At 41.2% G+C, this 22,615-nt stretch overlaps 1 protein-coding gene across 6 annotated transcripts in view; it reads left to right on the top strand.

The window, feature by feature from the left end:
• LOC307030345 (melanophilin-like) overlaps positions 1-22,615 on the top strand; it is a 138,074-nt gene that overhangs the window by 62,005 nt on the left and 53,454 nt on the right. For all 6 annotated transcript variants that reach the window (XR_013805628.1, XM_079666693.1, XM_079666694.1 and 3 more), the window contains exons 7-10: positions 11,571-11,663; positions 12,607-12,742; positions 13,358-13,584; positions 21,780-21,863. Coding sequence is in view for 5 of the 6 variants with exons in the window: in XM_079666693.1 (XP_079522819.1) it covers positions 11,571-11,663; positions 12,607-12,742; positions 13,358-13,584; positions 21,780-21,863 (540 nt within the window). In the remaining variant the exon portion in view is untranslated. The remainder of the gene's footprint in view (positions 1-11,570; positions 11,664-12,606; positions 12,743-13,357; positions 13,585-21,779; positions 21,864-22,615) is intronic.

Genomic DNA, 22,615 nt, shown 5'->3' with positions numbered 1-22,615 from the left:
CCTCCACAACGAACTGGCGAGAGGAATCAGGGTGGATGAGCACAGGGGCAGTGGTGAAGAGTCTCTTTAGCTCCGAGAAGGCTGCATCGCACTCTGGGGTCCAGGAAAAGCCAGTTGTAGGGGAAGTGAGTCTGGTTAAAGGGCCCGCCACTCTGCTGTAGTCTCTGATGAAGCACCGATAGAAATTGGCGAAACCAAGAAACTGTTGAAGCTGTTTCACTGAGGTTGGTTTTGGCCACCCTGCCACTGCTTGGATCTTCTCAGGGTCGGCCCTAATCTTTCCTCCCTCAACGATGTAGCCCAGGAATGAGACTGTGTTGACATGGAATGCGCATTTCTCCGCCTTCACAAAGAGTCTGTTTTCCAGGAGTCTCTGCAGCACCTGCCTGACATGGATAATGTGTTCCTCCTGGTTACGAGAGAATATAAGGATGTCATCCAAGTAGACGAAAACTGATCGGTTGAGGAGGTCACGGAGCACATCGTTAACCATCGACTGGAAAACTGCTGGGGCATTCATCAGTCCAAAAGGCATTACCAGATACTCGAAGTGACCGAGTGGTGTGTTAAAGGCCGTCTTCCATTCGTCCCCTTCTCGGATTCTGACGAGGTGGTAGGCATTGCGGAGATCCAGTTTGGAAAAAATTGTGGCTTCCTGGAGGGGTTCAAAGGCAGAGTTGATGAGGGGTAATGGATATCTGTTTTTTACAGTGATGGTATTAAGACCCCTGTAATCAATGCAGGGCCGCAGTGAGCGGTCCTTCTTGGACACGAAGAAAAAACCAGCTCCGACCGGGGAGGAGGATGGGCGGATGACACCGGCAGCCAGGGAGTCATGGATGTAACTCTCCATGGATTTCCTCTCAGGGCGAGACAGGTTGAACAGACGGGAGGAAGGCAGAGGGGCCCCGGGAAGAAGGTCAATGGGACAGTCGTAGGGTCGATGAGGGGGAAGAGAAAGAGCTCGCTGTTTACTGAACACTTCTCCCAGGTCATGATATTCAGTGGGGACAGATGACATGTCAGGCGGCTCGATCTTGGGTGGTGGAGTGGCGGTCTCTGCAGGCGGTAGGGCAGACTGCAGGCATGAGGATAGACAAAAACAACTCCAACTAAGGATTTTGCCAGTTATCCAATTAATCTGGGGGTTGTGTGTTCTTAACCAGGGATGGCCCAACACTATGGGGGCATGAGGTGAGGAAATTAGGTGAAACTGAATAACCTCACGATGGTTTCCAGACAGAATGAGGTTTACTGGCAAGGTGCGGTGAGTGACTTGGGCCAGGAATTTACCATTAAGAGCATTAGCATTAAGAGGTGAATCTAACACTTCGGAGGGAATTCCTGCCTGAACTGCAATATTAATGTCCAAAAAATTCTCGTCCGCCCCCGAGTCCACTAAAGCGAGCAGAGGTAGGAACTGTTGGTTGCAGCAAAGCACGGCTTCTAGCTGCGTTCTGGGTCGGGGGTTGAGAGAGGAGGAAGGACTCGCCAGAATCCCCACACCTACTGACGAGCCTGACCCTTTGGCAGATAAGGATCTGGAGATTGGGGCAGTGGCAGTCCCAATTTGGGGATCAGGTGAGGAGTAGCTGGGATTGGGGTGACGGCTATTCCTATCCCTACGTCTCTCTCTGAGGCGATTATCAATCTTGATAGCTGTGGCAATTAAATTATCCAAGCTAACTGGATCATCCCTAGCAGCTAGCTCGTCTTTAATTGCTTCGTTCAGCCCCTGAAGAAAAATATCCTGCAATGACTCGTTATTCCAGCCTGAGTCTGCAGCAACTGTTCTAAACTCAACTGAAAATTCGGCTACACTACGGGAGCCCTGCCGGAGAGAAAGAAGGCGCCTGGAAGCGTCCCTCCCTCGTACCGGGTGATCAAAAACTTTTTTCATTTCGGAAATGAAAGTATCAAATGATAAGCAAATGTGTGGCTGGCTCTCCCTAACAGCTGTAGCCCAATCTAAAGCACTCCCCTTCAACAGACTCATTACGTATGCTTCCCTAGCCCCATCTGTATGATAAGTACTGGGCTGCTGCTCAAAAACTAACGTACACTGGAACAAAAAGGCTCTACAAATCCCCAAATTTCCAGCGTATCGCTCCGGTGTGGGAATGACGGCCTCTCGTAGCTGATAGAGAGGTGCGGCAGGAGCGGGAGGAGGGGCTGCCGGCTGTGCAGCGGGCTGCGGAGGAGAATACTGTGTGGTGAGCAGTTCTACTTGCGTGCCGATCCTTTGCACGTTAGCGGAGAGGTTCCGGAGAGTCTCCACTACCTCACGGAGAACCACAGCGTGATGCCCCACGAGAGCGCCTTGACTGGCCAGGGCTTGGCTGAGTTCGTCCGCAGTCTTGGACTGGTGGCCTGTGTCCGCTGGGTCCATGCTGGCCAGATCGTTCTGTTACGGTATCTGAGAGGACCCAAACGCAGGACACGGCAGAGTGTTCAAAAAGGGTTTATTAGTGAACAAAAGGTGCGGGAAGGATAATCCGGCAGGAGTGGCGAGGAAGTGGAGGCTGGTGACGACAACACGGCGGTCAGAGAATGATCCTGGAGCACAGGAAGAAAACACGTTAGCGTCAGAACATCCAGAAATAAGGTAGCTGATAATGCTGAGTAGCCTGGAGGTTTACCACTGTGGTTTAACAACGATCTGGCGCCGACAGGTTGTGGAGCCTCTGCTGATATGCCGTTGTAGATGGCTGATGAGAATCAGGTGTGAGGGTGAACAGCTGATTGCAGCAGGTGAGCCGGGAGCCAGAGTGACAGCCACCACGCCCACACAACAGGCAAAGGGAAAACATCCCCAAGGAGGCGGCTGGAAATGGACAGCCACCACAAAAATCACATAAAAACCCCGCATGTTTAATCGCATAATCAAGGATTTTAGCCCACATAATCAAGGAATTTAGCCCGCATAATCAAGGATTTTTGCCCGCGTTTTTCTGGAGGGTCTAATATGTTGTTATTTATGTAATTAATTAATTCTAGGATTGTAATGCTTTTACAAACACTATAGTAATAATATGCATTCACTATGAAAATATCATGATATTACTATAGGCTACAGTAGGAGTGTTCTATAGTGTGTTCAAAAAACAACTATGAAACACTATATATTATACTATGGTAGTACTATTTAAAATAATATAGTCTTAATACGGAAACACCTAAAAAAAACTATAGTAATAGTTTTACAAACACTATAGTAATAATATGCATTCACTATGACAATATCATGATATTACTAGGAGTGGTCTATAGTGTGTTTAAAAAACAACTATGAAACACTATATATATTATACTATAGTTATACTATTTAAAATAATATAGGAATACTACAAAGATCCATACATAGTAGACACTAGATACATAGTATTACTATTGAAATATTATAGGGCTACTATAGCTAATAAAATGGCTCTACAGAAAAAACTATAGTAATACGATAGCAGGTGAAAAATACTACAGAACACGACAAACGTACTATAGGACACTATACAACTCTTACAGTATACTATAGTAAGACTATAGTTCATTTATAGTTCATTTCGTAAGGGAGGTGCATACAGCAGACAGCTAGCAGTTTTCGACAGATACAGCCCACTCAAAAATATATTGTTTTATATAAAATGTATTAATATATATATATATATATTAGCTGTACACTTTCCGAATATAATGTTTTTTTATGGGCATCTTTACCATTCAATCTCGTCCAACTGATATTGCTGCTGTCACTCCTCGGCTCGTGGTAGTTCAGGCATTTATCAAACCTGGCCACTCCAGGTTTCCTGGCAGCTGTCAATCAAAGTCCAGTGGCTCCGCCCCAAAGTGTCAGAAACTTTTCACGCGCGCGCAGACAGACTCCGCGAGGGAGTGAGGCTGACACTCCCGCGAGCGAGCATGAGGGCTGTCTCTGCTCGCGGGGGTTTAATCTGCGCGCGAGGGTCATTTGATGCACGTGTAAAAGCACATTTTTCGCTCGTGAGTAGCTTGTTTTGCGCGCTAGAATATTGATCCAAATCTGACTCCATAGAGAGTCCTCTCCAGTCAGACTGAGAGGCTGATAACTACAGCTCAGTGAGGTAAAGGACTCTTGAGTGTTTAGAGTTAACTTTAGTCTAAGTTCAAACGGTTTTGTCACAATTTATGTAAACACATATTTCCAAGACACTCCTTTATAATTATTGGGATAAACAGATTTGAAATCATTTCAATGTATACTATAGGACAGTAACCAAACATATCCTTTAAAACTGGAGAGATACAAAACAAATACATAATTAAATACATGTTAAGGTAAAATAAGATATGAATGAACAACACAAATGAAATAAGTTACATTAATTTGTTATTGGCTATGGTAGGTTAGTGGTTATGTTCACTGCATGTGTGTTCTGTTTTCACCTCTGCATGTGTGTTCAGTGTGTGTCTGGCAAATAAAGTCAAGACCCCCTCAAAAGTCACGGTTTATTTCATTTTAAGGATGAGCACTAAGCAACATCTCCAGGTGCTCCTTTGAGAACCAGGGCAAAAAAGTGATGTGCACCCCTGGATATATGTGTTGAAATGTAGCTGCTCCTTTACATTGCTTTTATCCTGTCATGTTATATGAATCTGTCTATTGAACTGCTGTGAAGCCAGTTTGGCTACAATTCTTGTAATAGGTGCTATTGTGGTGCCGAGATATGGGAGTCGGAGGCGGGGTATCGAATCTACAAGCTGGACTTTTATTTAGCATCGGAACCATAGACTGTATATGATCGGAACACACATGAAAACAACTTCATGGACGGGAAGCGAAGAACGGCGGAAACAGGAAGTCCGGCTCACTAAAATGTCCTTGCGGAACAATACCCCAACCATACCTGCCAACCTTGAGACCTCAGAAATCGGGAGCATTTCAAAATGCAAAATGGGGGGGGGGGTGCTAGTGGATCACCGGAGCTGTTAGATTAACATTAACATTCTTATATTGTAGTTCTAAGTGCAATGCCTTGCGGCCTGTAGCACCATCCTTGATGGAGCATATGTGTGGGCAGGAAAGGAGTGAGCAGGGAGAGTAGAGTAGTTGTCGATTTTTGTTCTGTTTTCTGTGACTATCTGCCTCACCCTCTCAGACTTTCAGTTGCGCACGCTACTAAAGAGACGTGTTACCATGGAAACCAAACAATGGTGTAGCTGTATTAAAGTCCGAGTGGAAACAGTCCTGCGTAAATCTGACTTTGTCAGAAATCGGGAGAAATGCGGGAGAAATATGACCCCGGGAGGAAACCGGGAGAGGGCAAAGAAATCGGGAGTGTCCCGCGAAAATCGGGAGAGTTGACATGTATGACCCCATCCCATAGGTCCGTGGGTGAATAATGTCAATCACCACACTATACAAATATAAAGCTTATTACTAATATTAATATTATTATTATTATAATATATAAATAAACTATATTTAAAATGAGTTACCTTTTAGAGAAGTGATTATATTTGTATGCCAATATTTTCCTATGGTAAAGTTTTTGTTTTGCACTTTTATTTTGATAGTAATAAGATTGGGACTCTTATTTTGAAGGAACTTTTACCAGTTACATCGGTTTACTGAGCCAGAAAGCACATGGCTACTTAGCATGCAAAAGGACGTCATTCTGCATCTTAAGTAGCCATGTGCTTTTGCTCTTTTCCAATGTGGAAGCAGAATGTGCGAAAGCATACAGCAGGATGCGGGGTGTGTCTCTAGACATCTTTAGACTGGAATAGCGGGGCCCAGTACTGAACTCGCCTCGCAAGTGCACACGCCAGGACAGAGGACATTAGACTCCAGAGAAAACTTGCCCGAGTCCAAGTCCGAGTCATCATTACCTGTGTTCGAGTCCGAGTCCAAGTCCGAGTCACCCAAGGAGTGTCCGAGTCGATCCCGAGTCCAAGTCATCATTATCTGTGTCCGAGTCCAAGTCATCGTGCACGAGAATTCACGAGTCCAAGTCCGAGTCGAGTCAATCAGTGCGCGAGGTCGAGTCACGAGTCCCGAAAATCAGCACTCGAGTCAGACTCAAGTCCGAGTCCAGGACTCCATCTCTGGGTTCCCACATGTTAGTGCGTTTGTGGCCAGCAGTAAGCATTGCAATGATATGCATCATTTAACAAGAAGCAGAAATCAATGTGTCCTCAGAAAGCTGAACATTACAGCTCTGCTGTTTTTCTCTGCAAATTGAAATTGACCTTACTCTCTTTAGTTCTGTTGATGTGTGGCCCACACCAAAGATATTTCCTGTTTCTTATTTAAACTCAGTTCAATATATGTCAAGAAAGGTAGGAGAATCTATCACATTGAATGGTATCAATTTAAAATATTGCAGATTTTCACGCTCTTAGAGTTTTTTATATCAATTGAACAACTGATTTTACACCATTCTTCAAATTACTATTTAAAGCAACACATCTGTTGACTACAGATAGATAACAATATTGTATGTTGTATTATATTGTAAGTATGAAGCTACAGCCAGTAGCTTAGCTCAAAATAAAAGGAGGTAAAACAGATGGTCAAAATTGCAAAAAAGATCATCTGCCACCGTCGTGATGACAGTTTTCTTTTTGGTGGGTTAAGACCTAACTTATTGAATAACAATAATTCATAACTATTCAAATATTGACAACTCGCTGTGTAATTGTAATGTTTTAGGAGAAACCTGTTAAATATCACACTCTTGTTCGTTTGATTTGGTATGTAAGGTAAGGGGGAAAATGTTATATGATGATACAAATATTTAGAAAAACTCATTTAGAAATGTGAGCTATAGGATCCCAGCAGGGTGAGAGTTGTCTGTTTCATAGTTTCCCATTTCAATTTTTTTAAATTACATACGAGAGGATCCAAACCTAATTTTAAAAAATAGACATGAAGTCCACTGTAAGCATGTTGCATCAGATCTATGTGCCGCTGACAGCTCCTGCCTGTGCTGAGAAGAAGAGCTAGGCCAGCCCTGAACAACTGGAATGCCTTGACTTTGCCTCCTTCTTCACAGACAAAATCATGAAAAGTAGACAAGCAGTCAGTTCCTCGGTATATCAGGTACAGCAAATGTGTTGTCCCTGTGTCCACTAAAAGTCAATTCAGACATCATGACACAATTCCGGCTGATAAATGCTAAAGACCTGGAAGACATTATTCAGCATCTGAAATCCTCCTCCTGTAGCCTCGAGACAGGATTTTTCAAAACTGTTTTTCATTGCTTGGGCTCAGATATACTACACATAGTAAACAAGTTTCTCCACTCGGGTGTATTTCCACAAGCCCTGAAAACTGCAATAATTAAACCGCTCCTAAAAAAGCATAACCTAGACGCAACCGTAATGAATAATTGCAGGCCGATATCAAACCGTCCCTTTTTAAGCAAATTGATTGAAAAAGTGGTTTTTCAACAGTTGAGTAATTTCCTGTTTTTAAATGACGCTTTTGATGTGTTTCAGTCGGGCTTTAGACCTAACCACAGCACTGAGACTTCACTTGTTAAGGTCTTAAATGACATTCATTTAAACACAGACAGTGGCAGAATGTTAGTGTTAGTATTATTAGATTTCAGCACTGCGTTTGATACTGTTGACCACAACATATGTGACCTGCTCCATCGAAATCAGTCGCATTGACCCGAAGACACATTTTGAGTTGTATACACTGTATGAAAGAGGATATTCCTAGCTTTCTAATGATATCAGGATTGTCGTTGTGCTCGAAATATTAAGGAAAATATGTCACATTATATAATGACTGTCACCGAGTCCTCATTTTGAGAAAAAGGCCTTTAAAACTTGTTAAGCCCCGAGCCTGTTTTTCAGGTCTCAGGCTCGAAAATGACATTCCCAGAACAAATGACCATATCTTCCCTTCTAAAAGGGTTAAATTAATAATCTTTTTTCTCAAAGCAAGGTTACATCTGTGAGTTGCATGTAGAAGTGTCAGAATCAATATAGATGTTTTTATTTTAAAGTAAATTCAGATTGAACACAGTAAAAAGATGTAAATGATTGTGTCTGTCCAAAAAAAAAAATTACTTGTAGTGAAAACCACCCTTGAATGATGGGATGGTAGACTAAAAGCTTTAGGAATCCAAACTGCAACATATAATAAGTACCATGTATTAAGATTGATGCAAAACAAGTGACATTTGACCTTTTTAGAGAGATTTAGCAAAAAAAAACACTTCTGGGATCATTTGGGTGGATTTTCCATATCTCTGGCCCCCCTTGGTCGATTTTGCTGATTGACATCTCTTTCGAACCGTCAGAGCCAATGGATTCGAGGGGAACTCCCACATACTCCTTATTTGGTAATGTGTGTGTGTGAGAATGACGCATAGCCAAAACCGGAAGCTGCGATAACTCTGGTGGCTACCATTAGCAGCTAACTTTTACTCTCCGATCTTTACATAAAAATGGAATTATGGATTATAAATATTTTTTTCAAATCCACAGAAACATTATCAACCTATGGATTAACTGATTCAGCCGTGTTTTTTCTTGTTTTAATGCCATTGAACAAGTATTTTGATCAGATTGACAGCTACGGTGAGACGATCTCCCGTAAAAGCTCCGTAAAGGTATACGTGTTGTGATGTCTGAGTTTGCTTCCCCTGTCGCGAGTTCGGATCACTTAGTGATGATATATATACCTAAATAATCTGTGGAACCTCAGCTTTAATCGGATATCTTGTATGTGCAGCTAAGATAAGTAATAAGAGTATCTTTATCTTGAGTTCTGTGCCAAAGTGTGTTAGCATTTTTCGCTCAGGGGTCATTTAGATGTTTCTTATGAGACTTGTGTTTTGTTTTGGTAAAAATGGTTTGTATCGTCAGTTAGCTGAGATTCTTCCCGTTAACCTGGTATAACACATTAATAGGTTCTTAAATATGAAGATGCCCTGAGACACAGTGTCGTGAAAAACACAAAGCCCCCGCCGAGGGGGGACCTTGGGGCTTAACAGGTTAAAGTTTCCTCTTCTCTGGAATCCATCGATCTGATTGATTATTAGCGGAACAAATGATCAAAATAGTCCGGAGGGGAAATATTTTCGTTTGGATTACTGGTCTGGGGTTTGTGTGTTTGTGTATTTTTCGTATGTGTGTAGGACTATTGTTTAAATAAAAGTTTCATATTCTGAAAGCCAAGACTTTGTTTATTTAAAATCAATCAAAACACCCGAACCCCAAATAACTAGTTTTTTACGCATATCCACGTTTATTTTGAAATGAGCCGTTGCGAATTCCGACTGATTTCGATAGAGCGGGTCACATATTGCTAGATCGTCTAGAAAACTGGGTGGGAGTTTCAGCAACAGCTCTAAATTGGTTTAGTTCCTACTTAAAGGACAGAAAAAATGTTGTCTCAATAGGCAACAGGGTTCCTCAAGGCTCCATATTAGGACCTTTGCTTTTGAATATCTATACCACTGGCTCAAATTATTAAAAACAACGATCTAAGCTATCATATCTATGCAGAAGACACCCAGATTTATTTTTAAATTACACCAGGAGACTATTCTCCGATTACAACACTGAGTAAGTGCATTGAGCACATCAATGACTGGATGACTCAGAACTTTCTCCAATTGAACAAACAAAAAACTGAGAACATTGTTTTTGGAGCAATGGAGGAACAAATTAAAGTAATCGCAGAGCTTCAGTCTGCAGACTACAAAACAACTAATAAAGCTAGAAATCTAGGTGTAGTCATGGACTCTGACCTGAATTTTAACAGTCACATTACAACAGTTATTAAGTCTGCATACTATCACCTGAAGAATATATCAAGGATTAAAAAACTAATGTCACAGCAGGATTTAGAAAGACTTGTCCATGCTTTTATTTTCAGTAGACTCGACTACTGCAATAGTGTATTCACAGGGCTCACAAAAACATCCATCAGAAAGCTGCAGCTGATTCAGAACGCTGCTGCTCGTGTCCTCACTAACATTAAAAGAGTGGATCACATCAGTCCGGTTCTGAAATCCTTACACTGGCTTCCTGTCGGCCAAATAATTTATTTTAAAGTTCTATTGCTAGTTTTTAAATCACTAAATGGTTTAGGCCCAATGTATATGAACGATCTCCTACATAATTATGAACAATCAAGGTGTCTCAGGTCTTCTGGGACGGGTTTGCTCTCGGTTCCGAGAGTAAGAACAAAACATGGAAAAGCAGCGTTTAGCAATTATGCCCCGACAATCTGGAACAAACTGCCCGAATCATGCACGTCTGCAGAAACTCTTACTATTCTCAAATCAAGACTGAAAACATATCTTGTTGCCACTGCTTTTAATTGAGCTGTTCATATTCGCACTGCAGTATGCCATTTAAACATGTATTGTATACATGTTGTGTTTATTTTATTATCTTTTAAATGCCTGTTGTAAAATGCCATTATATAATGTGTTTTATTTATTCTTAAAATGTCTTTTAATTTATTTTGTAAAGTACTTTGATTTGTTGCGTGCTGAAAAGTGATATATAAATAAACTTGCCTTGCCTTGACAGAGTGAACTAAGGTTAGGCACGGTCCAACTGGCACTGGCAGTGATGCATTATGGGTAAATACCAGGCTGTCATACGTAATCCTTACTTAAAAGAGCTGGGGCTGAGTAAAGAGAGCCTGTAGAGCATAATGAGATGGTAAACAGGGGCACTGGGTCCACTGGAATTGGTCATAAAAGCGAGACTTGCATTGTTTAGACCACAGGCTCTGGGTAATGAGGGAGCTAAACTTTGTTTATTTCCAATCACTGCAGCGGCTGCTCGGTACAGAAAACTGGCTCCTGGGCTCTGCTGGGTCCACAGAGCTTTGACTGTGTTTCCAGTGTGACTACTGGTTCTGTTTATATCTAATAGGATTGGACTTTTGATGGATGTTCAAAAAAGAGGCTTCCTGCATCTCTCGTTTGGTTTTCACTTAGACATAGTGCCCTCTACTGGTCCAAATATGCACTGGCTTCTGTAACCCTTCTCTCAAGCTCGTTCCTGACAATTGTACCCACAATGCGCTGCAGGGTGGTAGTAGGAGTCTGCAGGGTGTTGAGGATTATTCAGTAGAGAGGATCCTCTATCTACAGCACAGGGTTGAACATGTATGGGTCTTAAATAAGTTGCTGTCCTTCCAGGTTACAGAGCCCTAGTTTTTCCCTCACATGCAACAACATCAGTAACAGCAAAGCATCTGTTTTTTCTCAGCAACCCACTTACAACACTAACTGCTGTTCTGAAAAACTCAATAACCATCTGTCTGCTGAACCAAAAAAAAATCACTTTATATTATTCATCCAGAATGTTAGAATAGGCTTTGACACTAACAATAAATAAAGAACAACATAACGTTTTGTAAATGGTCCTACAGGTTGTTACCTCCAAATAACAGTATGATGGTTACATGTGCTTCATTTGGGTATTCTCAATCGATTTGCGTGGTGATTTCTGAATCCTTCCTGTCCTCTCTGGGCTCAGCACCTGTTCTCTTCTTTCTCTCCTCTGTCCTCTCTACTCTATGTTGGTGATGGTGTTTCCCTGCCTGCTCTCCATAGATGAAAAAGGTTAAAAGGCGTCTTACTGTCGATCCTTTTGATTTTGAACTGGGCCTTGACTGCTTCATCGAGTCCAGAGGACGGCCACTTCAGGTAGCAGCTGCAGAACGTCTGTCAGCCAGACCACCAGCTCTATTATCTGTTTCTGCTTTAGCTTGTTTCTGTTTTTCTTCTTTGCCAAACAGGTTCTGGCAATATTACATTAGCGCTAAGCCATGTCATTATTCATTCTCGTATCTGGTTATACACTCATTGTGCATCCATATTTGCATTACGTGTGTTTGTGCACAGACACTAAGACATCTTGTCAGCTCATTAACACAACGTTCAACAACATTTAAGCAAATTTCAAGAGACTCAAGTGGCATGAAACCAAGTCACGGTGTCATCACTTAAAGATGAAATAGACTCTTCAATCTTCGGTTTTCGTTCCTAAAAGAAATCTGATGAACTCTGAAGCAGTTTTTGGCCATGACCAACATAAAGCCCACCACCACACTACAGCTGGCAAACTAGGTCAGACACCCTGAGTTATTTAAAAAAAGAGTAAAGATAGATTTAGTCATTACATTTATCAATACGTGTATTTTAGATAAATCAATGTTTTACCACAACTTTAACCAGCTTTACTGATTATTATGGTAGCCCATTGTACTTTCTAATCTTGTCAACATTATTTCTATTATAAATAAATACATACAAAAAATGTTATTAGTATAAATAATAATATGTGCCACTTTGAATGATTTTATTGTACAGTAAGATAGGTCCACCTCCTAATTTTTTGTATATAATAAGGTATTTTTTGTATCTCAAATGTATTAATGTAGCTTGGAATTAATTTGAAGCAACAAGTAATTTAGTGATTTATTAATTGATATTATACCTTGCTCTTACTTTATCCAATCACCTATGTGAAAACCGCAAAGCCTTCACACACCTCCTCCCTGATGCTAAGCTTTTAGCTAAGCCTGACCAGCATTATCATCTCCACTGTGCTTCATCAGCACTCATCACTCTCCATCCTCTTCCTCAGGCCCCAGTCTCCCAGGACCTGATGGATGAGGGGGGGAGGGAGTCCATGCTTGCTGAGGCGGACATGGCATCTGTTTTTCACCAGATTTTGGATGAGAAGCGCATAGGTCTGGACCTGAGGATGGCTCCACAGCAAGGTAAAGAGAGGAGAAACATTTTCAACGCATGTATGTGTCCATTGCTGATTTATTTTGTTACTGCTCTTGTACCTTGTGCCATTCCGGTTTGTCTTCTTTCTTTTTCTTGATACAGTCTATGTTGTCCCCTCTTTTTTTGTGTGTTTTACAGTCTTTGTGATTAGCTTTAGTTCATTAAAGCTTGCTTTTGTTTTGTTTTTTATACCTGTCTGTTTCTATGTTTTAGTCTAATCTCCCTCCAAATGTCTTTTCTTCTTCAGCAGTTTGACAAACTTTGACCAAAATTGTCCGTTATTTATGTAGCTGCGGTAATAAATGAGTTCTACGCATGATATATGTATCAAGGGAACTGAATACAGCGTTCAGAAAGGGCCCATGTTCATTCCTCTGAAAGTTGCTCAGTGGCACATCTGAGTGTTGAGAGTGTTGCCTCAATGCCGGCATACTTCCTGAGGGCTGGGTTCTCCCAAGGGTCGAGGTGACTGAACAGAATGGCTATTTGTTTTTCTATTTTTATTGTGTTACATTGATCTAATAATCGAATTAAACCGTGATATTGACAGAAATGTGGAACAGTTTTGCTCATTTGAGCTCCTGACCTCATATTTTCTCCAGATGACCTTGGGTACCCGGTGAGCCAAACTATTCCCTCTCGCTCCATGTCCCAGCTCAGCTACTCCTCGTGTGGCAGTGGCAGTGCATGGGGCCCTCAGGGCAGCTATCTGCCCGGCCCTGAAGACTCCGAGGAGGACGACCAGCTCTACCCCCTCTACCAGTGCCATCTGGGCCGCTGCAGCCACACCTCCCAGGAGAGCCTGAACGCACCAAACTCCCCACCACAGGTTTGTAATATGGTCCATATGAAATACTCATTAATACAGATTTAGCCCTCGTAAAAAAATTAATCATAAAATCGGTTGCCTGTTAATGATGCATTCAGCTCGTAAATCATGACATATTTTTCTCACCCAAATAATAAGACATTAACTTAAAGCTTTATTATTTGGACAGAAGGTCAAAACAAATGCTGTGGTATCGCACACCACTATTCTGCACATATTAACACAAACAGTACAAAATAATATATTTTTGGAATGGCCAGAGGATTCGGAAAAGATTGGGTCATGTTTGGTGGGTATGCATGGTATGAACGACCCACACAGGAAATAATGTGGCTGAAGTGCCTTGGGACCCGGGGCGTCCGGGCTCAAGGTTGGGGCACTTCTTTAGGCCCATTCCCAAACTGCCCCCTACACCCTACCCCTACACCCTACCCCTCCGTTTGCGCGTTCACGCGTAGGGTCCGCCATATTGAGGGCTGTTCCAAACCAACGAGTGTGGAGCGGTGTGGAGGGGGAGTGGGCTATCAAGCCCTCAAACAGCGAGTCTACAGCGGTGCTGTCTTGAGACCGGTCTCTACCTGACCGGAGTCACGCTGTGTGTGTTTGTCAGGAAACACACTGTTTACAAGTAGTTCCAGTAAAACATCCACTGATAAACTGCGATGTTAACAACATATGTTTTAACTTAGGATCATACCTGTGTTTAGTCTAGAAAAAGCTAAATGTGTGCATTTTATTATAAATTTGTGTATATTTACAGACTGTTGCAAAAACTAAGAAGCTTATAAACATCAGGTTTAAAACTAAAAGGGCTTTACAAAAAAGTAACACAATGAAATATGTTTGGATTTTTATTTGAGTTAGTAATTTACATTTTTTGTCTAAGAGATGCTGATTTGAAACCGTTGTTACATACTGTTACGGCATTTCCTGTTTCTGCCGGAGAGAGGGGAGGCCGCTTGCCGCTGTATTTACTCCCTCCATCTGACAGGAGGGAGCCTCGTTGAGCTGCGAGTGTGGCTACAGACGGAGTTCACTCCGTCACGGAGGGGTAGGGTCGAGGGAGTGGTTTGGGATTGGGCCTTAGTCTCTGAGTCTACATTCCCCCCCTGGAAAATGTATCCAGTATATTTTAGATGTGTGGCCACCGTGCTATGCGTTGAGCAACGATGCTATCTCTAACCCTAATCCTGCTGAAAGAATATAGAGGAGAATGGGGTCTGGGGGGGGGGGGGGGGGATTGTGAGAACTGCGACAAGCTCCAGAGAAAAAGTTTGACACGCCTACAGGTCTGCAGGAGATTGGATCGTGAGAAGGGAGGCAATGTATTCTTCCTGAAACTAAGCTGTAAAAACCTTTTTCAGAAATGTGACATTTATTCATCAAAATATCCAACCTCCTTACACAATCCAGTCCTATCAATGCACAGATATTCTGTCTGATATCAATTAATTTAGCTGGTGATTTAACAATCCGTCTGGCTTTTTTATTGTTGTATTTTTTCTTGGCACATTTTAAAAGCCTCTAAAAAAGCATGTTAGACCAAGAGGCACTAAAAACCATTACAACTTTTCTTTTTATTTGACATGTGGTGTAATGGCTAGAGGGACATTTCCTTTTTCTTCAAATGAGCAATAAAGCGCAAGGTAAGATACATAAACAGAACTATAGGTTTAGGAGTATATTTCTGAGTAAAAGATAAAAGAAAAATTAAAACTTCTCTTCATTTTGCAATTTGGTCTTTCTAGCTGCACATGTTGCTTTAGAACACAATCACAGACAAGAGTTCCTCAGACTGAGACGTTGAGTGAAGGGGGGGGGAAACAGCTGGTAGATGAGAGGGAGGTCTCGTACATTACATCAGTGTCTATTTATTTGATATACAACAAGTGTCTGGAAAGCATCAGGACACGTGGTGATGGGAGTAGATAGAAAACAGACTCTCTGCGTCCTACACGTCCTCATGCGCCCCTCAGACACACTGTGGAACCTCAAGTTCACTTATTAGTGCGACAATGTAACTAATACATTCACTCGAGAAGTACTGTATATTTAAGTTAAAATGCTTTATATGTCCCTAGATCAGCGAATACACAAAGCTGAAAACAACTGCTTTTCTGAGAACCTCATGACAAGTTGGCATGTAGAGACACGTGGTTCTCACGGGACAAAGCTACAAACATATGAAGATCTTGAATGTTATAAACTACACAACAGTATATAAAGGAATTAAAATGAGCACAACCTTAAACTGCGTTTAATATGTGCTGCGTTTGACACTGTTGACCACAACATATTACTAGACCGACTGGAAAGCTGGGTGGGACCTTCGGCAACAGTTCTAAATTGGTTTGAATCCTGCTTAAAGGACAGAAACAACTTTGTTTCTATAGGTAATTACACATCTGAGTTGACAAATATGACATGTGGGGTACCTCAAGGCTCCATCTTGGGGCCTCTTCTCTTTAACGTCTACATGCTTCCACTGGCTCAGATAATGAAAAACAACAAAATAAGTTACCATAGCTATGCGGATGACATACCAATTTCACCAGGAGACTATTCTCCAATTCAAACACTGAGCAAGTGCATTGAACAAATCAATGACTGGATGTGTCAGAACTTTCTCCAATGAAACAAAGATAAAACTGAGGTAATGGTTTTTGGAGCCAAGGCGGAACGTATAAAAGTTAGCGCTGAGTTTCAGTCTGCAATGTTCAAAACAACAGATAACGCCAGAAATCTAGGTGTAGTCATGGACTCTGACCTGAGTTTCAACAGTCACATTAAAACAGTTACTAAATCAGACTACTATCACCTAAATAATATATCTAGGATTAAAAGACTAATGTCACAGCAGGATTTGAAAAAACTTGTCCATGCATTTATCTTCAGTAGACTGGACTACTGTAATGGTGTCTTCACAGGTCTCACTAAAAAATCTATTAGAAAGCTGCAGCTGATTCAGAACGCTGCTGCTCGAGTCCTCACTAACACTAAGAAAGTGGATCACATCACTCCTGTTCTGAAGTCTTTACACTATTTTGCTGTGTGTCAAATAATTTATTTCAAAAATATTGCTGCTGGTTTATAAAGCTTTGAATGGTTTAGGCCCAAAATACATTTCTGATCTCCTGCTAAATTATAAACCATCCAGGTCTCTCAGGTCTTCAGGAACTGGTCAGCTGTCTGTCCCCAGAGTCAGAACTAAACATGGAGAAGTTCAGTTATTATGCTCCAAATATCTGGAACAAACTCCCAGAAACCTGCAGGTCCGCTGCAACTCTGACTACTTTTAAATCCAGGCTGAAGACTTTTCTTTTTGCCGCTGATTTTAATTGATATATATTCATATCTTAAACTGCACTGTAACTTTTATTATCTTTGGTTTTTATTTTTGCTTTTAAATTAGTGTTTTTAAATGTCATTTTATATCAATGCTTTTGAATGTGTGTTTCTAGATATCATTTTATAATATGTTTCTTAATGCTCTTATTGTCGTTTATTTTTGTAAAGCACTTTGAATTGCCTTGTGTTGAAAGGTGCTATATAAATAAACTTGCCTTGCCTTAAACATCTACAGTAGCAAAATACATTCACATTAATTCAGCAGTAAAATGTACAGGGAACATTTTACTGCACAATAAATACTTTTACTATTTAGTATAAGTACATTTTGCTTTTAACACTTACCTACATACTTTACCCTTTTACTTAAGGAAGGTTTAGTATACAGTACTTTATACAAACTTTATATAAGGGTAATTTAACAATGTTTTTAAGTAATTCAATCAAAAACTTGGTCCACCACTGTTCATGTTGAGGGTGTAACACTGTCTTTCCGAATCCAATGATGTTCTTTGAAAACAAAAACAAAGAAGTGGTGATGGCAGCCGTGACAACAGGAGGGCTGCTGTTATCAAACCCCCCCGCCCTTTGCTGATGGCCACCTTCAATGTCTGGTGTCATGGCAAATGTTGTCTCTGGAAGACACAAACAGGAAACAGCAGATAACCAATTCAATCAGGAGAGACGTTGATGTATGAAATACATATTTATTACTGGGACACATGAAATAATGATTGCCAGAATTGAGACAGGAGAATGGAATGGTGTTTGGCGATTAGGCCCCGGTTTGCAGGATTATCATTCAGGAGTGGAAGAACCGCTCCGAAGAAACCCCCCGGGGTCTAGACACTGGTGGTGGTGATAAGTAGGTGGGACCGGTCTGAAGGGAGAAGGATTAGCTTGGTCCTGTAGGAGACGGGAGGCGAAAGGGGTGGAGGAGGGTTGCGTATTGTCACCTGAAATGACAGCTGACAAGAGGGAAGAGCAGATATAAAGGGATTAGCGGGTGCAACGATAGGCTTGTGAGAATGGAGAGAGGAGTGATTGGTTAGCTGGGGAGTGACGCCCCCGATCACTTAATGAGGGAGGAGATGGTAAAGAAGTGACGTGTAATATGAATGGAGAGCTTGGTCTTCCTGCTTGAACTTGCGCTAAGCTTCATCAGTCCAAACATGTGTCTGTCAGACATCAGATGCAGCCTGAAAGTTCCCATTGGCTGTTCAGACCCCGGCTGTTCAGACCAGGGCTGCTCTTCCTGCGCACGGCTGTCGCTTTCCTTCCGTTTGATTCAGATTTGAAAACAATTCAAGCTGCCAAGCAGCACATATCCTGTTTAATTATGTTTGCCGAAAGACATCTTGATGAGTCAAAAATGGTTTACATGTTCATTATCCAGACAAATTACAATTTATGGGAGAATTCTGATTAAATGAGCAAGGAAACACAACAAATCTGAATTCTTTAATGCAAAGCCCAATTAAGGGATATGTTCCAGATCCAGATCCCAACCCAACACCAGGAACTTAAATGTGTGTATGAATGTATCTTGCAATAAAGCTGATTCTGAATCTGAATCAGTATCACCTGACCTGATCTTTGACCTGAGGCCCCATTGTGCATTGTGGGCTTTGAAACGCCCCCTTTGGACTCCTTTGTTTACTCCAGGGACATAGTGACATCACTATGTAACATGTGCGCTTCTCTTGGTTAGAGCTACAACCCACTGTAAGTGATATGCTGACCATCTTTAACAGACTGGGCTCTGGTTTCAGACAGGGTGAAAATAGGTGCAGCACAGGCATTATGAAACACTAAATACAAATATGAACCAAAAATGGCTTACATTATATGTAAGTATGTGGGCACTGAACAAGCCAGGGTCGGCTCTAGAACAAAATATCGAATGGGGGGGAAATAATTTACCACGGGGGGGCACACACTGCCGTCAACAACCAACACACAAACACCAACGCAACTTCAATTTAAAAAACATGCTGTAAAATCTCTTGTTTTCACACACATTGCAGGGGTGTAGTGCTATTGTATAGCACACCTATGACTTGTGCATACATGCACGGTTGTGGCACGACCACAAAAACAGAAACATATGGACGTAGGCCACCATACAAAAAGTGTGCAAATGTATTTAGTATCCTATCCACGTGAACATGTTTTAGGTGGGGGGTGGTCCTAACCTCCTGTAGGAGGGTCTGGTTGCATGCTCCCCCGGGAAGATTATTGTTAAAATATTGAAGTTAAATGCATCAATCTGGTGCACTTTGAGAGCAACATTAGGAGATCTATGGATACATCTCTCAACACCCATATGAAACAGAACTGTAAACAGATGTACTTTTTCTTTATGGATATTTTACTAATCACTCCCCTTTTAAACTATATTCTTGTGTTACTGTCCTATAGTATTTCATACCTGCTTTTCATTTATTCTCTTATTTATTAATAACTATAATGATCATATAAAGGTATTCCTCGCAAATACTTGTTTACATAAATGGTGACCAAACCGTTTGAGGCTCACTGAGATAACTTACACTAAAGTTAACTATCTAAACACTGAGAGAGTCCTTTATAAGATCCTCTCAGTCTGACAGGAGAGGACTCTCCTCCACCTTGGTGTAGAAACAGCTCTTTATATCCGTTAGCATAGGAAGGCGGAAGTTAAACTTAGAAACCTTAGAAACTTATGAGGGTGCTGTAGGACACAGGTGTGTAATGTACATGTTGAGGATGAAAGGTCAATAGGCGGCGTCAGGGGGCGCTAGGGGGTGCTGCAGGTCCCCCTAGGATAGCCATAGCACCCTCTAAGCACCCCCAAGAAATGTATGTCTTTTTTATTTGTATGTTTGATTCGAAAATAATATGCTACAGAACAAGTACGTCTGGGTCTCTGTGTTTCATTCAAGCTCGGCTGTGTGTGTGTGTGTGTGGAACGAGCCATTTTGTGTGCTTGCACGAGCGATAGAGAGAGAGAGAGAGCGCACACTGATACCAGAGATTGTTGTTGTAAGCATCTGGTGTAAGCTAGCTAAGCTAGCTCTTTCAACAACAAGGTGGAGGGAGAACTCGCGCCTGTCAGACTGAGAGGCTCAGATAACCTCAGCTCAGTGAGGTAAAGGACTCTCTCAGTGTTCAGATTACCCACTGAGATTAGTTATCTCAGTGGGTCCCAAAACGGTTTGGTCACGATTAATGTAAAAAAATATTTCCGAGGCATTTATATGATCATTATATATATAAAAAAATAAGAGAATAAAGAAAAACAGTTATGAAATACTATGACAGTATAACAAGAATACAGTTTAAAAGGGGAGTGATTTGTAAAATATCCATAAAGAAAAAGTATCTGTTTACAGTTCTGTTTCATATGGGTGTTGAGAGATGTATCCATAGATCTCTTCATTTTGCTCTCAAAGTGCACCAGATTGATGCTTTTAACTTCAATATTAAAAAAAAAATCTTCCCGGGGGAGCATGCCCTCGGACCCCCCTATAGGATGTTAGGTCCACTCCCCACCTATAAAAATAGCACTTTACCCCTGCTTACACCTATATGCCGTGAGCTGATTATCGAGCCTTCATTGTAACAGTCGTGGATACATTGTGTATTTGCGTGGGGATTGTTGCAGTACAAAATTCCACTGTAGCGACCGGTACATTAATGGGAAACCCTAAATGTTTGAGCACGCTCTATGAAACGTCAAGCTACCCCACAGCACCCCCAAAAGAAGATTGCACAATTGTATTATGTATTTTTTTTTTAGCACACAGACTTATTGAGCATTGTTTTATTATCACTGTTCTAGCAAAGTGATTTTTGAATTTTTTTTAAAGGAATGCTCACGTTCATATTGAGGTATTTGAATAAATGTTAACTTGGCCCATTACGTGACTATTTGTCTTGGGGGGGCCCAACTTTTTTTTCCTCCCGCCTGACGGAAAAAGTCTGAGAACCACTGCTTTAAGTAGATCCTCATGATTAGGTAACCGCTGGTTAGGGTCAGAATGAGGGTCATGGTTTATGTCTGAGAATGAGGACAGGAGGCATGATTTCAACACAGTCTGAAAGGAACTGTTGTCTGAGAGCTCACTTTGAACATGTGTCTTATGAGTGTCTGTTCGACTTTCTGATTTGACTATTCCTGAACCCAGGGACCCAATAGGGAAAGATATCATTGCATCGACCCATTATCCAAGCACAACTTGTTTTATTTCCTTAAACTACAGAAAGCCTTAGACACATGTGGACACCTGCTGATTCATTTCTCGTTTATTCTTCCTTGTTTATGACTTGTGGGTGGGAAAGAAGTTGTGCCAAGTGAGTGTTCATTCTTTTAATACCCAATTCAAGAGGCTGGGTGGCCCACTACTCCATGTTCTAATTGGACTCAAATTCATATTTTGAGTTTTATTCCTTTTAGCTAAAATCTTTTAATTTTCCATATTTTCTAGACCAAAAAATGCTACCGAAAAAAAATAAAAAATAAAACTACTTCTCAAAAGTAATTTTAGAGCAGACTCTTTCAATTACAGTGAAATTAGATTTGGGGATGAGGTGATTGGATCAGCCCATAGACGCTGATGATGTCTTATTTGTTCACTCTGAGTGAAATTAATATCATATGACATGAAGATTTCAACAGTATCATGTTGCAAAATCTTGTTTTGAAGGAACTATTAATACGTGTGGGTTAACTTTTCTGAGGTTTTCCAATTTTTCTTCATTGATAAAATAATTGGTCTATGCTTCTGAAATCCTGCTAAAGTTTCTTTCTTCATCATATCTTGGGTTCATCATCTGTCTGTGGCTGACTCACTGTCTCTCTGCAGATCACTGACCTGAAAAGACGTGTGTTAGCCATTGAGAACCTCTTAAACCACTTAGAGCAGAATGTGAACTCCACATACGACGAGGTAAGTCCATTAAATAGCTCACTGTGGTTGCCAAATTATCATCATATTTGTCGTCAGATCCTTTGTTTACAGTAATTATTCAAAACTGCAGACATGTTAGGGCAGGATACATGTGCATCATAATCTGCTCGCTAATCTGTCTCTAATTGTACTTGTTCCTGCTGTTAGCGTAAAAGTAAAGAGAGATCTGTGTTTGTTCTTCGCATAGTTGTTGGCTACGTACGATGATTATTGGTTTTTGTATCTTTAAAAGGATGGGTTCGTGTTTTCGAAGTTGTGTTGTATGGAATACTTATCTGTTGTTGGTTTATTGCACATTGCTAAACTTAGCTTTCCTGCTGGGTCACCTGTAGGTTTTCTCTCGATTTACTATTGGCAATACACTCATTATGAATAAGTAAGTGGGTTCATTTATGTGATCAATTCGTTATATTTTGAAATATTTATATTTGCTCCGAATATTGTGGCATTTTATCTCAGTTTTATCTGATGATGAAGAGGGGCAGACTTTCCATTCTCCTCTCAACAGTGATTACTATGTCTGTTTTGTCATCAGAAAATGAGCAAACCCACAAAATCAGCAAACTGTAGGCTCAACTGAAGCGAAACTTGTCTTGTATTAAGTGGCTATTCTGCTACAAATGCTAGATTTAATAGACTGATATCTTTCTTCTCGCTTGTGGTAAAGCACAGCTTTAATCAATTTGCATATAGCACATTGAGCAGGTGTTTTCAGAGCAGACTGCACGCAA

Source organism: Notothenia rossii (genome assembly GCF_949606895.1).
Source record: "Notothenia rossii genome assembly, chromosome: 2".
In the NCBI taxonomy this organism is placed as follows: Eukaryota; Metazoa; Chordata; class Actinopteri; order Perciformes; family Nototheniidae; genus Notothenia; species Notothenia rossii.
Note: the sequence above shows the minus strand (reverse complement) of the source record. Positions and strands in the feature narration are given on the sequence as shown.